Source organism: Apostichopus japonicus, chromosome 20, assembly GCF_037975245.1.
Source record: "Apostichopus japonicus isolate 1M-3 chromosome 20, ASM3797524v1, whole genome shotgun sequence".
Lineage (NCBI taxonomy): Eukaryota > Metazoa > Echinodermata > Holothuroidea > Aspidochirotida > Stichopodidae > Apostichopus > Apostichopus japonicus.
In genome coordinates this window covers 33,793,291-33,809,169 of record NC_092580.1, presented here as the reverse complement: position 1 = coordinate 33,809,169, position 15,879 = coordinate 33,793,291, and the positions used below count along the sequence as shown (strand labels likewise).

The window sequence follows — 15,879 nt, the reverse complement described above, 5'->3', positions numbered from 1 at the left end:
AGAGACAAAATGGATTCTTTCTGTACGATTCAACTGTTTTATTGAGTTGGCCCGAAGACAAACGCAGAACACTATTGCTAGAGATCTGTATTATAAAATACAGTATGCACACGAGAATCACAAATTATTTTACAAATTCACAATCCGAGCTAAACTTGATATGAAAAAGAAAGGAATACTAAGTAATGTACAAAAAAAAAGAACTAACTGAATGGAGATGCCATCAAATGATATTGATTACAAATAATCCTGTTACCCTTTATTTTACTGTCTGCAGTTATAATTAAAAAAAAACTCTAAGTCGCATTGTGTTACTTCTCCTAACAACCTACACATAGGCTTCTAAATCGCACACAATAGACGCACGCATACGAACAGGATTGTGTGGTGTGTGGCACAAACCAGGAGACACATGTCCATTCTGTTTTGCATTTAACGACCAAGGGACAGACATGTCCACTTTGTATTCACTAAACGGTCCAGAGAAGAACATGTCTGTTTGGTAATTCATTAAACCACCAAGAGACAGACCAGTGTCTGTTCTATATCACATTCAACCACTAATAAGAGACAGACATTTGTTTATATGTACTGCATTTAACCTAAGGACAGACATGTTCATTCTGTGTTGCATGAAACAAAACAAGAGACAGACATACAGTATGTCCCTTCTGCATTTCATTTAACAGCCACGGTAACGACCTGTCTGTTCTGTAACCACCAAGAGACAGACCAGCGTCTGTTCTATATCACATTCAACCACCAGGAGTCAGACATTTGTTATGTACTGCATTAAACCTAGACAGACATGTATGTTCTGTATCGCAGACCTATTTGAATGATATCAAGCAAACCGAGACAAACAAGTCTGTTCAGTAACCACCAAGAGACAGACCAGTGTCTGTTCTATATCACATTCAACCACCAGGAGTCAGACATTTGTTATGTACTGCATAAACCTAAAGACAGATATGTATATTCTGTATCGCAGACCTGTTTGAATGATATCAAGCAAACCGAGACAAACAAGTCTGTTCAGTAACCACCAAGAGACAGACCAGTGTCTGTGCTATATCACATTCAACCAGTTTTACACATTCAATAATCTTGTTCCAAAATTTGCAAAAGATAATAGTTTGGTTACCATGATCTTTTCTTCAAAAAAATTCAGCAAATTTAATGTAAGTTTCAGCATCATTTCCAAAATGATATGTCATCTGTTAGAACATTAAAAAATCTCTGTGGTTTTTAAAACTAAACAAATACTTCAAAGTTTTCTGAAAATCTATTCAATTGACTTTGTTGAACTTTATTAGTAGTTGCTTACATCTCTATAGAAGAATTAATGTGATATTGCTTCAATTCCAGCCATGTATCTATTTACTGTTTTGATTTTGTGAGTTTAGTGTACTCATGAAATCTTTTAAGACACAGAGAAATAAGTACAGTAAAAATCACATGTGGCTCTAGGTCATTAACCATACAACTACTGCTTTTGATTTCCTTCCTGAGCCAAATGCAACACACATAAAATCTATCTACCATCTACACATCTCCAACTACAGAGTATTATATCAAAGTAGGGAGGTGATTGTCTTACTGTAGTTGACAATGTTTGTTAGTGGTTACAGAAGCTCTAGCATTACAAATCTTTAAATGTTCTGAAAGTTTTCAATTGCTTTTGGAAAAGTCAGAGTCTCCTGAAGACCACCACCAATGGATGGTTGAAGTGTGCACGGTCAATGCAGAGCGGTTTTATCACATGGTTCATTACCCACCCATAAAGAATCAATGGGACAACCAATTACACTACTGTGCAGTAAGTATGTAGATGAGATACAGGCCTAACGACCAACCTACCATCACACCACACTGTGGAACATCAATTAATTTAGAGTTAAAACCTTAACAGGAATACACACTTCCTTGAAACAATGCTACAGAATACTGCATTCAGTCAATCATTCATCAATATAAATTATAACAAAATAAACATGATAATCTCAATAATGGCCTAGATAATATAGAAACTATAGGATCTTCATGTACTGAAAAATGAGATGACACTCCAAGTCTCCAACATAGAAATAAATAAAAGATTAAATTCTCAAATATTCACCTTGCCAAAATTCACATTAAAATAAATAATTGAAGTTACATCATTTATTGAAGCTATTTCTTTGAAAGACCACAAAACTAGTTTCTGTGAATTTTTAAACAAGCAAACATCCCTATCCCTTTTTTGTGTTCTCTCTTTTTCCCTCTGCTTTTAACTTTCAGGAACTTTTTGACCTGCACCGTATCATGTATGTAATATGAATCTGTTTTCAGCACTGACAGTGTTGTACAGTACTCATAGTACTTGTCTTCAATGTAAGGTATCAAAAACTGAGAGATTCCAGAAGTCCTTAAGCCTTAATCTAAACGATGTTTGTGGATACTGCAGCCATCATTCTGTGTTGGTCCGTACACAGCCCACTACGTACAGTACGTAATTGTTCAGCTGCTGCTTGGTAAAATACATACTTGATTAAAATGCACAGACAAAGGGACTTTGCACCACCACTTCAGATCCAATCAATCAAGTTAGTCATTAATCAAATGTCCAATAATTTATTGTAATAATCTTTTCTTTTTTCCATATTTACAAACAATATTCAACAAAGTCTGATACAGTAGTACTTGATAATGCACAACTCTAGAGACCAAGGCAAGATGTTGAGTGAATAAAATGAATTCAAACCAATTACTGTTAAGATGTCCAAGGCCATCATAACCTTCTTTCCATTCCTTTGATCAACTCCAGCCTTTCTGTTTTTATTCCTGTTGTGTAATTAAATCAATGACAGCATTTTTTAATCTAGATCAAATCACAAAGTGTGAAAGAAAGCCAACCTGATTTGGATCAAGGCCAAAGTCACCTTTTTGACAGGTATCGCCTTCCGAACATGGTGCAAGAAAGCAGGTTGCTTTCATTACAAGGTCCCTTTACTCTGAGATGATTAAAAATAGTAAGAAAGAAATAAGTATTGCTCAATTTGACTTACTATGATTGTTTGGGATTTTTCCAAGAAACTACACCCACATGTCTGTGAAGCTTTCCATCCATGAATTATTCAGTGTACTACTATTTCATCTCACCCATTTCAACTGCCTCTGGAAACAATTCAACAGGAGAGAAACCATTCTTTGATTTTTGCTGGGCTTTGACGTCAGCCTCTACCTTGACCACTGTTCTTTCTACAACTTCCTTAACAATCTTGTCATCGTCAGGCTTCTCCTCCTCCTCCTCCTGTTTTATTTCTACCTCCATCAGAGGCTGTTTCTGGCCCTTCTTCTCCTCCTCACCTGTGTCTTCCTTCACCTGTGGTGGTACTGTTTCTCCCGCACCATGGTCCTCTTTGCTACTATCGTCCTCACTACTCTCCTTCTCTGGGTAATACATCTTATGACGGACATGCCATGCGATGCTGCTGCAGGCTCTCACGGTTTTGAATTGATGTACGATATTTCGGGGAATGAAATAAATGTCGTTGTGCCTGAGACGGATTTGGGCGTACTTGATCCCCTCTCTTCTCATCTGATTAAGTTTGGCTTCTTCTATCCATTGGACGCACTGTGTAAAACGATGACAAGGAACGTTACTTGAAATACTCACTATGAAATAAGTCATTACTTGGCATTAAGATAACTGTATTATTGGTATATGAAATAAGTCATTACTTGGCATTAAGATAACTGCAGTATTGCTGTTCTTAATCAATGAGAGAAAAGCTATTCACAGCAAGCAGAACACCCAAATACCTTTCTTGTGATATCAGCAGCTCTACACTCGACACTAGTGCAACATACTAACAGGGCATCTTTGTACCAATGCACCTACATACATATTGGGTTACTTGCAGAACACTGTACCAACTGGTGAAGCCGAGTTTGTCAACAACCATACTACTGTACAACAAACTTCGCAACAATGGTGTCTTGTGATTTCATTGTAATCAATTACCTACTGTAAACAAGTCTCATCAGAAAAGTTATACATACTTTGTTCTTTTCTCAAATTTGCTCAAAGCTGCCCCAAAAGGAGGTCAGCAGTGCATAAGTTACAGGTTTTGTCTAGGAGCATCATCTCAACAGTCAACAAGAAACAAATTTTAAAAATTTGGGAGAGAAGTAGAAGATGCTACATGCTTCGATACAGCAGCAGAGAGAATGCAGGATGTCGTAACAGTTGAGTTACTTTACGATACTATTACCACAGACACTACACATCTGCATGGTAGCCTACATACATGTAAACTTGGGGAGTATGGAAACCATTATTTTACAACACAATAACATCACAGCACAATGACATTATAGTGGATTATTTAACAAAGTTGTTTCATACCTGAGATACAGGGGGTTCATGAAGGTCCATCTGAAGCATCTCTGCGACCTCTAAGAAACTGCTGGCATGGAAGGCAACCACATCCTTTACATCCCACTCAACCTCACCCTCACTGAAATGGGAATTTAAGTCATTCATTTGTGTATGATTGAGAGATATGTCTTATTGTCTTATGAAATTTAGTCACATTTTTGTCCTCCCTTGATAGGAGGAGGATGGATGAAGAGAATGGGAGGGGTCAAGAGGGAAATAAGTTTTTCTGGGGATAGTAAACAGTCAATAACCTGTCTCTTTTATGTAGTTGTAGTAGTTCTCAAAAATCTTCCTCTCACCCAACCCCCCCCCCCCAAACAAGAGCCCAAGGGCACTGTGGTTCCTTGCTTGGGATATATGACAATACACATAATATTATCAAGCAAGATTGGGCTCAAATAGTCCAAGTAATTGTGGTCCTACATGTACCCATAAAGTAACCAACACTATAGCCAACACTTTTGTGATCACAAAATGTGATCAGATTTTTTATCAAAAGGCACTTTTGAGATCTAAATATGGCGTCGAAAATGTAAGAAATATAAGGTCACCTACAAGCGGGTCAACAGATATGATAACATTGGTGACCTCAGATGACATGACCTTTAAGTTTGACAATGTTCCACCACCCCATTCACAACTTGTCCCAAAATATCAACCGTGTCACACCTTGGCATTGGGATTTAATTGCATTAAATGTCTAAAAATTAACTTTGAACTTGTATACATAACTTCACACGGAAAGGTCACCCGGAGGTCAACCATTTGACATTTTTGATCGGTTAGACCTAAATAGAGCATCAAAACTGTAAAAATTCAAAGATTTTTTCTGTGCCCATTTTCTCCCCCCAAAATACTAGTTTTTTAACATTCGCTGACCTTTGGTGACCTTGGATTCCATGACCGCTAAGTTTGAAAATATTCCCCTATATCATTTACAACTTGTCCAAAAATATCAAGTATCAACCTTGTAACACCTTGGCACTGAGAGTTATTGCATTAAATGTTTGAAAATTAACTTTGACCTCGTATAACTTCGCACACGAAGGTCACACAGGGGTCAACCCATTGACATTTATGATTAGAAGGTACCTTTAACATCTGAAAATAGCATCGAAACTGTAAAAGTCCACAAAACACGAAAAGGTCACCAGAGGTCAAATTGAGGTCAAGGGTCACCCAGATGCAGGTCGACAATTGGATTACATTGAAGCAACTCCCAACCCTAACGGACAATTTGTTCTCAAGTTATCGCAAAAATACTAGTTTTTTATCATTAATTGACCTTTGGTGACCTCGGATCACATGACCGTTAAGTTTGAAAATATTCCCCTATACCATTTGCAACTTGTCCCAAAATATCAACCGTGTAATACCTTGGCACTGGGAGTTATTACACTAAATGTCTGAAAATGAACTTTGACCTCATATAACTTAACATACAAAGGTCACCTTGGGTCAACTTTTTGACATTTTTGATCGATGAGACCTAAATAGAGCATCAAACTATACAAATTCAAACATTTTTTCTTTGCCCATTTTCTCCCCCCAAAATACTAGTTTTTTAACTTTAATTGACCTTTGGTGACCTCGGATCACATGACCGTTAAGTTTGAAAATATTCCCCTATACCATTTGCAACTTGTCCAAAAATATCAACCATGTCACACCTTGGAAGTGGGAGTTATTGCATTAAATGTCTGAAAAATAACTTTGACCTCGTATAACTTCGCACATAAAGGTCACACCGGGTCAACCTATTGACATTTATGATCAGAAGGTACCTTTGACATCTGAAAATAGCATCAAAACTGTAAAAATCCCCCAAAACACGTAAAGGTCACCAAAGGTCACCAGAGGTCAAATTGAGGTCAAGGGTCAACCAGATGCGAGTCGACAATTGGATTACATTGAAGCAACTCCCAGCCCTAACGGACATTTCGTTCTCAAGTTATCGCAAAAATACTAGTTTTTTATCATTAATTGACCTTTGTTGACCTTGGATCACATTACCATTAAATTTCAAAATGTTCCCCTAACCAGTTCACAACTTGTCCCAAAATATAAACCTTGTCGCACATTGGCACCGGGAGTTATTGCAGTTTTAATATTTTGGGTTTTTGGACCACAACTGACCTTTGGTGACCTTTGTGGACACCAAAAACAATAGGGATCTTCCTCTGACTATGTGCTATCCACCCACCAAATTTGATCATGATACATCTTTTCCTTATTGAGATATCGTGTACACAAGCCAAGCGTCACATACACACACACACACACACACACGCCAAGTTGAATGCATACAGTAGGTTCCTTGCTTTGCAAAAAGCAAGGAACCAAAAAAACTCTCCCATTTAAATATTCCTCCCCCCCCCCCAAAAAAAAATATATAAAACTGTCCAATCGGCCTTGGTTTGGATGTACAAACACAACAGTTTTTACTTACTGTACCATAATTCTCTGGAGTTATTGAAACAATGTGCAGGAAGGTGAACATGATTTGCAGCTTGTCTTTCAGTACAAAACATAATGACCATCAAAGTGGATATCTAGCAGATCTATACATTCTGGTGTTGGTCACACTCACCAGCATTTACTATGCAATAACAGGAAAAGGTGTCAGTTAACTTATAAAGCAGTTTGTGGTACAATTACCTTTCACTTTCATATTGAAGTCCTTTCAAAATTCCTCCAGCTGCTGTTGTCATCCTATCAAATCCTTGGCCAACATGATCGGCGTGACATCTGGTTCGATCTTCAACGAGAACCTCTCTAGCTTCAGAAACTCTTGGCAGATACTGCAGGTTTCGAAGCTCGTTGACACCGGCTCTGTTTGAAAGCAAATGTCAAGTGATGATTTTGTCAGAGACGACATTAAAACTGTTCTCTTTCATGCAAAACTGTTAACTAACTTTACAGTGGTAATGTGGCTAATATGCACAATTCAGAAAACAACAAAGCCCTGGCAGAACTACTGGAAGAAAACAGGAACTTAAAGTTTGGTAGTTATGACCCGTATAATGATTTTAGCTACAGTACATAATTAGGGTTTTATCAGATACATGACTTATGTTACAGACTTATCTATTCCAACCGAGAAAAGCCAGAAAAATTGACTTTGTGCTCTCTATACGGTAAATGTACAACTTCCATAAACAGTACTGTATGTGTGATACTAACTGTGTGATAATACATGCAGTAGTAATAAAGTACTGTAGCTTATTGTACATCACCTCTGAGGCAGATTGTAACCATGTACCAGGCTGCACAAAGAGTCAAGGCTAACAGTCCACACGTTTTACAAATTATGTGACAATATCATATATATACAGTATAGAGATTTAATAGATCATGGGGACAATTTTATCATCTTCTAAATATATTACATTTGATGTTCTCTACTGTACACAATGACATGTACAGTATATCAGTACTGTCCCTCAAAAAAAGCAAGAAGCTAGTAGACTAACAATCTGTTCTCTTTGATACATTTTAGGTACCTAGCACTTGAATCATCACAAGTGCTGTCACTGTGATTAAGGGACAATTACTATAACATGTTCATGCAGTTAGTGGTTAATTTCTACTCTGCATGTAGCCTTACTAAATAACTCTTAGTCACAAGATAAAAGTACAGGTAGTTTACTTTATGTGTATTCTGCAGAGGAATGTCTTACTGTATATGTTATGTATTATTGATGGATCACGGTACTCAAACACTTTGAACCTTTGTGTACAGTAGGCTAGCACAGTGAAATATCTTATGTTATTTATGCTTGATGGATCATGGTACTGTACTCAAACACTGAACCTTTGTGCACAGTTGCACAGTGAAATGTCTTACAGTATGTTATTCATGATTGATGGATCACGGTACTCAAACACTTTGCACAGTGGAATGTCTTATATTATGCATTATTAATGGATTATGGTACTCAAACAATTTGAACCTTTGTGTACAGTAGCAGAGTCAAATGTCTTATGTTATGTATTATTAATGGATTATGGTACTCAAACACTTGAAACTGTGTGTACAGTAACACAGTGAAATGTTGAGATAACAGTAACAACACGTACTGTAGAATTGTATCTATGACGACAAACCTTTTCTTCTTTCTTGGTGATTTCGGCATATCTGCTGTAGGCACCATCTGCTCTCCTGGTCGGACCCAAAGAATTGGACCATCATTACTCTCACTTGGGCTATCCATCTCAACATGAGACAGGGCACCCCAGGGCATGGCATACTTCAAGAACGGGTTGGCTTCAAGCAAACTGAGATAATCTGGAAAGTATCCGCCCACCTCTTCATTCACTGTCCCAACAAGACTCATCTGAAGCATAGGGCCACTCCTAAGTGTTCCATGTTTGTAAGATCTACAAGCTTCATCTCGATACTGAGTGATCGTTTTGGTCAAAATGTCCGACTTTCCAAGAACTTCTGACTTAATGCTTGTAGAAGAATGGTTCTTACTGAAGTAACTCAAGGGTTCTTGCAAAGATCTCACACAGCCATGCACTATGGACATAACAAAGTCTGCGACGCCCTCCGTACTTTCATGGAAGGCCAAATCAAAAAAGACACTCACAAACCTATCCAAGGCCTCCTTATCGAGAGCTGCTATTTCATTAGAATAAACATGAAGTACAGCTGCGCCACCATTAAGCTGACGATCAATATGCAGGTACTTCCCAAACTCTGGATGGGAATGACATCCTGAGAAAGTTTGACTGAGGTCACCAACCAGTCTTTGGAAAGCAGGTGGAACTTTAGTATCTATTGCCTCTGGCAAACCTGATGAGATAGGGGACTCAGATGGTTGAGTCTGAGTCATTTCAACGTCCGTTTGTGTGAGCTGATGGTTGACTTGAGGTACCCTAGGAACAGCTGAAGGCAATCCTACTCCTGACAAGTCAGTTTGTATGCCCTTGATGTCTGTTTGCACATCTCTATGTGTGTGTTCATGCTGCATTGGAATGTTGGTAGTTACCACCCATGGATGGTGATCACTACTGCTTCGGTGATGATGGTGATGTCGATGGTGCTTCCTTTTCTTTGGCTTTGGTATGATATCAGATTTCTTTATGTGAATCTTCAGAGGTGAGCCATCTTTCTTGATAATTCTTGGCTGAAGAATTGTGGGTGACGTAGGAAGAATAGTCCCTGGGTTCTTCTTTTCCTCTGGACCAAACAAACAAGGAAGCAAATGGAATAAGAAGAATGGCAGTGGGTGTTGTAAACTTCACACAAGATGAAGACTAACAACACTACATGTCTATGAGATTACTGTAACATAGTGAACTTATCAAAGAGCTCTTTATTTCTGTTGCATCAAGCCATGTTATATTCACATGTAATGAAATATCACAGGCTCTAACTACTACAGTATACTCAAGACGGGAATTAATACGGTGTCGCAAAGCAAACTTAGAGCTACCCCTGCATGGATGGAAATTAACAAACTATTGCTATACAAACTTGTGCAAAAAACATATGAAATACTGTACCACTTTTTTGGTGCACAGGAACTGTACACTGTATAAGAGACAAACTTTGGAGCTTTCAAATAGCTGTAGACACATAATTTGAACACTAAATTCTTTCCTGTTAAGGTTTCAACCATTTGGCTGATCTTAATAGCTACAAGTAATTAACATTTACTGTAAATCAACCTTCATGGGTGGAACGGTCATTCCAATCAAGAAATCACAATTTCAGCCTTTATGTCAAGGTCATATTTTGTTAAAATCAAATGAAATGCCACATTCAATACAACTTATCTCCCAAGGTGAGTAATTTATGGCTCTTATACTAGCAACACTTTCTAATCCCGGTAGGCTGGTGGTAACCTGAGCGTCTGTCCCCTTAAATAGCTTCCTTTGTTAACTGATAGATGCTTACAAGTATAACCCATATAAAAGTCACTGATTAGTTTGGTGAAGAAATAGCAAATCAAAGTAGAAATGTATTTTCCTTGTATTTTTGTAATTTGGAAGAAATAAACACTAGGTATTTAAAAAAAAAAACCTATAATGGGGTTGCAACTTGTGGTACACAAACAAGGTATTTTACACTGAGTTAATTCTATGCCTCGTATAACTTGCTGAGTTGCCATGCATAATGGGTTTTAATGAACAGTTTATTTCCCAGGCTTACAGTACACAAGGTTTTAGTAAACACATAAGCCTACATGTGTGTTTAATACTTTCTTTAGGTTCAACATAACATTTGAAATATACTGTATATTTGTGCATGCATCTGTCACTGGATATACTTCAGCCTACTGTAGATAGCCAACAGTAACTTCTATTTAACTTACTGAGCTCTAATCCAACGAACAGAAACTTGAACATCACATGTGCGAAGTTTAAAATTCATACTGCATGGTAGTCCTTCATAACCAAATTGATAAGCATATTTGAAATACATTGTATGTACACTACTTTTCACTCGCATGGAATTACACCCACGTTACACTGGCGCCTACGTGACTAAGTGCACAGTAATGCTCACCTAGCCTTGCGTACAATGTATCTTTAGTGCTACACTACTGTACGCAACCTCATGTCTAGTAGTAATGACATTAACACTAACACTGTAACCAACGGTAACACGGATGGTACTTGAATATCACAATACTTCGTTACTTCATCATATGTAATGTTGTAGGCTTACCATTCATTGCACTAGTTATTAAAGTATCTCTTTCATCACTTTTGCTCAAACTCTTGCTTCTCTGCCTCACGGGCGATAGGGATAAATCAGAGGACTCGCTTGAATAGCGCTGCTTGTAGTCTCCATAGACTTCTTCCGTGTAACCTGAACTTGAAAGACGCCGATAATCATGGTTCGTTCTTCGGCGTTTTCTTTGGTCTGGGCTAGTTGGATTTGAGTCAGAATTTAGACTTGCGTCTTCAGACGATTCGACGCCTTCTTCAGACTTCATTAAAATCTCTGGAGCTTTATTTTCGCTGTCGGAAAGGTACCTTAAATTCACCTGACGACTCATGCTTGCTGCATATGGCTAGTCGGCCATTGTTATTTATTGGGAAATGCAGTGTACTAGGCCAAAGGTCAAACACGTATAGATGTTTCATTGCAGCCGTTTAGTTGGTAGGTAGTACGGCCGTTGTGTAGCGTCTCTACTCGTCGGTGGTTGTCTCGGGCGGATGATCCTGAAACAATAACGCTGACATTTCTTTGCATTCGGACTGTATTGTCGCACGTTTATTTTGACTGAGAATCGCATTTACTTGAGCAAATCTTAACCATATTTGAAATGAGATATATTCTGCGCCGTTAGTTGTAACCCGTATCTAAATATTTTGTTCCAAACAACGGTATGGCTGCTTGAACGTCTACTACTTGTACGGTAGTTGGTGGATATGACGTCATCTTGGCAAGCTCTAAAAATGTTGACTTTTTTAGGCCAACTATGATATTGTTGTTAATATGTCCTTGAAATGTGATACAATGATTTGCAACAAGTTTTCATTATTGTCTCCCTTCAGAAATCATCAATATGCATTTTTTTGTGAGAACTTTATTTTCATCATTGGATAAATTATTAAACATAATAAAGAAATCTGAGAATTTTCAATTCAATTTTCCCTGACTCAAAAGAGCCATATTTTGTGGAGAGAATCAAGTCACCACGTAACCTCCTAAGCCCCAAAGTGTTGAGATTCAGCAGCTGTAACTGCCTATAATGAGGAACACCCTTTAAGGAACTAATCATCCTAGTAGCCCTCCGGTGGACCTTCTCGAGTACTTCCTTATCCATAGCATGGGTTCCAAACCTGCACAGCAAACTCCAGATGGACAACTATGTCCTCTTTTAGCAGAAACAGGCCGGTAATTACGTTTAGCTTACTGTATGTAAATAAATATATTTGGTTTGGTTGCGAATCAATAACAGAAAGGAATAACCTTAATATACATGAATAGTAAATAATGCCATGCACTGGAAATACTGCAGAAACCTTGGTCACAAGATCGAACCAACGTAATGTGGACTATGACCCTTCATTTGCAGTACCAATTAGAAATCATAAACAGATAGGAGACTGCTTCGGCCCATCAACTATAGAACACAAAAGAAGCAAAAAGTCGTTGATGTTACTAACTTTATCATTTAATAAAACAACTAGGGGACGAAGGAGGGAGAAAACTACAATCAAAACTACAATTGTCAATCTGAGGAAAAGCTTACCCATGTAATTAATATATATATATATATATATATATATATATATATATATATATATATATATATATATATATAAATAAAAATAATAATATATATATATATATATATATATATATATATATATATATATATATATATATATATATATATATATATAGTGTTTACAAAAACCGACTGAGATAAATCATGCCATTCATTCAACATTTCTCTAAGGAAAGAAGTTCATTTGAACATTTCGCCCAGTGTACCACCTCCCATCGTCAGTCGTGGGGGGTGGTTCTGTCGGGGAATTTGGGGGGGGGGCTGAAGACGGATGGCCGGCCTGGGGAAGGGATTCTAAGGGGAGGATTTTTTTTTGCACTTCCAGGTTGCCTCAGATGCAATTTGGTGCAATATAGCACACTTCAACACCCACTCCATTTTGTAAATAATTTTGCATTTTCACCTGGCCTTAGATGCAATTTGGTGCTCCAAATGAGATTTTTTTCTGATTTGGAAATGAAAAAGGGGTTTTCTGACTTGCGAAAGCGGGGGGGGGGGGGCGGAATGATACTTCCGCCCCCCCCCCCATATTTTTCACTGGGGGCATCTTGAGACTATTAATTAGGTCCAATATAAGTAACTCTGGCGCCCCCCAGCCCCCCCCCCCGTTTCCTACGCCCTTGCACCTTTCTTCAACCTTTAGAACACGAATTATTTATGAGCAAAACCCTACGTTTAGAGTTACTTATATTGGACCTAATTAATAGTCTCAAGATGCTTCAGAATGCACGAATTGACGTCCGTCTCCCCAATCCACTTACATGGTAGTCGGCTTCAACATACATCCCTTGGACAGAATCCCCTCTTTTATCAAATCCTTGATTCGCCTCTGGCGTCCCATTTAGATTCAGGCTCATACCTAAATCAATGGAGTGAAATTTTGAAACCCACCCGCCCCTCCTCCAACCTATGCAATCCTGTTAACGCCACTAGTTTCAATAACCTAAAATCTGCGGAAAGACCCCCAGACAGAGGTGAAACTATGTTAAATTCAACCGGTGCGGACGACAGATGCTCGGTGACAAATACCGCAAAAATCAAGTACCCCAATAGGCGCTATGGTTCTTTATTTAAGTGCATGGAATATTAAAGTCTTGTATGTCATCACCCAATATCAATATATTTATGCCCACATGTACCAGCTATTAACCAACACATGTATTTCAAGTTTGGATACAATCTGGTTCAAGGTTGTGGAGAGTTATTGCAATTTAAAATGTTGTCCCCTCCCTTAAAAACTTGGGCCGATCAAATTTTAGGCCTAAATAGTCCCAAACATATTTGACCCAAACAAAGTGGCAGACAAATATATTTGCCACCAAAAATTTTAACCCCTAACATGTGGGCACGAATGGCCCCAGAAATTCGGGCTAAAAAATTGTGTCCCAAAGTGCATCTGAGGTGGAAATAAAATTGGGGCCTACCCAGCCCAAAAATGAGCCCAAAATTGTTAGGGCCCACATCGTCTCAATAAAATTAGTCTTATACATGTATCAGCTATTAACCAACAACTGTATACCAAGTTTACCAAAATCCCAGCCATCAACTGAAGCATGCATGGGTCACGGCCGTCCCGATAAAAACCAATCCGGGGAGTGTGATTGGGTTAGGGGAATAAAACCTACAAAAATAAATCCTCTCCTCAAAACAGTTAGCCTGCAGAGTGTGATATCTAGGTGTCAAAACATGCAAAATAGCTCACCATAGTCCAAAACCATGCATGAGCTGCGAATAATTTAAATTCTATACTTCTGAGGCTCGTTGATATATTGCTGCTCCGCTGCTTGCTTCACCACTTCACCATCCCAAGACACCCGATACCTGACAAAAGCGGTTTTGAATGTTCAAAGAAACTTTACCAATAATTTTGACTGAAATGACCGGTTTTCTTCACATACTGCAAAATGGGTAGGCCATCCACTTTACTTTCTGACGCTGTGTGCTTCTACTACGATTTGCCAGAGAATGAGCATTAAACGGTCAATTCAAGGGACTTCCCCTAACATCATCATAGATTTAGCACTTGTCAACAGCTGAAACACGATTGTGTCAGTGAAGCGGATACCATTCGGTCAAACTTTAAGCTTAATCACTACAGTTATATATTGCACCTTAGTTCACTTCATACGACATGTTTACTGGTAACTTACAAACATACTTCTATTTACATCGTTAGTTCACTCTCAAATTCGTTCATATGGAGTATTTCAAATATTTCGGTAACCTGTTCAAATATATTAGATTTATTTCATACAGATCGGTAGTAAAAGGCCGAAAGATTCTTAAGACTTATGATAGTTCTATTATGTATACAGATTGGTACAAACCTGTTCAGTATATTAGCATTTGAATTATGGTTTGTCATTCATATTGTAATTAAGGTAAATAGTGTCATGCGCAATAAAGAACTGACGAGATCACATGTCCAACATGACATATTCTGTGCTAGAAACATGAGTATATGTAGGTCAACATTTGTCGGGACCGTTGTGTCTAGAAACGAAATATTTTAGAAAAAGGCTCGCATCTTAAAATGTGAATATCAGTGTATATTAGAATATCACCCAGGTTCTTGTGCATTGCAAGGTATTAGTAGAAGAACAACGACGTATGCTTGAAGCTTAGGTTTAACACTGTGTTCATTAACTTTAATATATAGGCACACTAAGTGAAGTGGATAGGCTTATATCAAATAATGTTATTTTAACCCTGCATATAGGCCTACTTGCATGTTCTGGTTAACATTGAGGCTACAATATACGTTTTCCAGTGAGGCATTTCTGATTATCAGAATTACGCAGAACACAGACTGACATGCTCAGTGCATAAACTGCACACTATTGAACTGCAACACAACTTGACAATGTGTAATATAAGGTGATAAATGGATTGTGATGGTTCAACTGTGAAGCAAACACTTCAATCACACGGCTACCTTTTAAGGTACTGTGTCCTTGTCGTCATAATAACTGCAAATATTTAACGTGACGGAAATAGCTTTTGTTCTCGCGAAAAGGAGCCTGGCTGCAATAGGTATTTATTGGTGAAGCATGTATGTTATCAGAAATACCCAGATTGCAGAAAAAAGTAAAAATGTACCCAATATGAACGATGTTATGAACCTCTTACTATATGCATAGGCATATCAGTGAAAAAAGATATCGACTTGTACATTTCCTTTCCGGATCCCCCCACCCCCTA

The 15,879-nt window shown here is 38.1% G+C and overlaps 1 protein-coding gene across 2 annotated transcripts; it reads right to left on the bottom strand.

Moving 5' to 3' along the window:
* Positions 1 to 14: 14 nt before the first annotated feature.
* On the bottom strand, positions 15 to 11,489 carry LOC139961496 (lysine-specific demethylase RSBN1L-like). 2 transcript variants are annotated; one of them, XM_071960693.1, is made up of 5 exons: positions 11,103 to 11,489; positions 8,531 to 9,608; positions 7,082 to 7,255; positions 4,391 to 4,502; positions 15 to 3,616 (listed from the first exon to the last, which is right to left on the bottom strand). In XM_071960693.1, the coding sequence occupies exons 1-5, from the start codon at positions 11,434 to 11,436 to the stop codon at positions 3,128 to 3,130; spliced, it is 2,187 nt and encodes a 728-aa protein (XP_071816794.1). In that variant the 5' UTR covers positions 11,437 to 11,489; the 3' UTR covers positions 15 to 3,127. The 2 variants fall into 2 exon arrangements, with proteins under 2 accessions (XP_071816794.1, XP_071816795.1); XM_071960694.1 differs by lacking the exon at positions 11,103 to 11,489 and adding an exon at positions 10,747 to 11,028.
* Between the last annotated feature and the right edge of the window lie 4,390 nt (positions 11,490 to 15,879).

What these genes read in the sequence shown, in the direction of transcription:
- LOC139961496 (XM_071960693.1), bottom strand. Translation starts at nt 11,436, where the DNA reads ATGAGTCGTCAGGTGAATTTAAGGTACCTTTCCGACAGCGAAAATAAA. An exon ending in AATAACTAGTGCAATGAATG is followed by an intron (nt 9,609 to 11,102) that starts GTAAGCCTACAA and finishes TGTTTGGTCCAG; the next exon opens with AGGAAAAGAAGAACCCAGGG. An exon ending in TCACCAAGAAAGAAGAAAAG is followed by an intron (nt 7,256 to 8,530) that starts GTTTGTCGTCAT and finishes GCTTTCAAACAG; the next exon opens with AGCCGGTGTCAACGAGCTTC.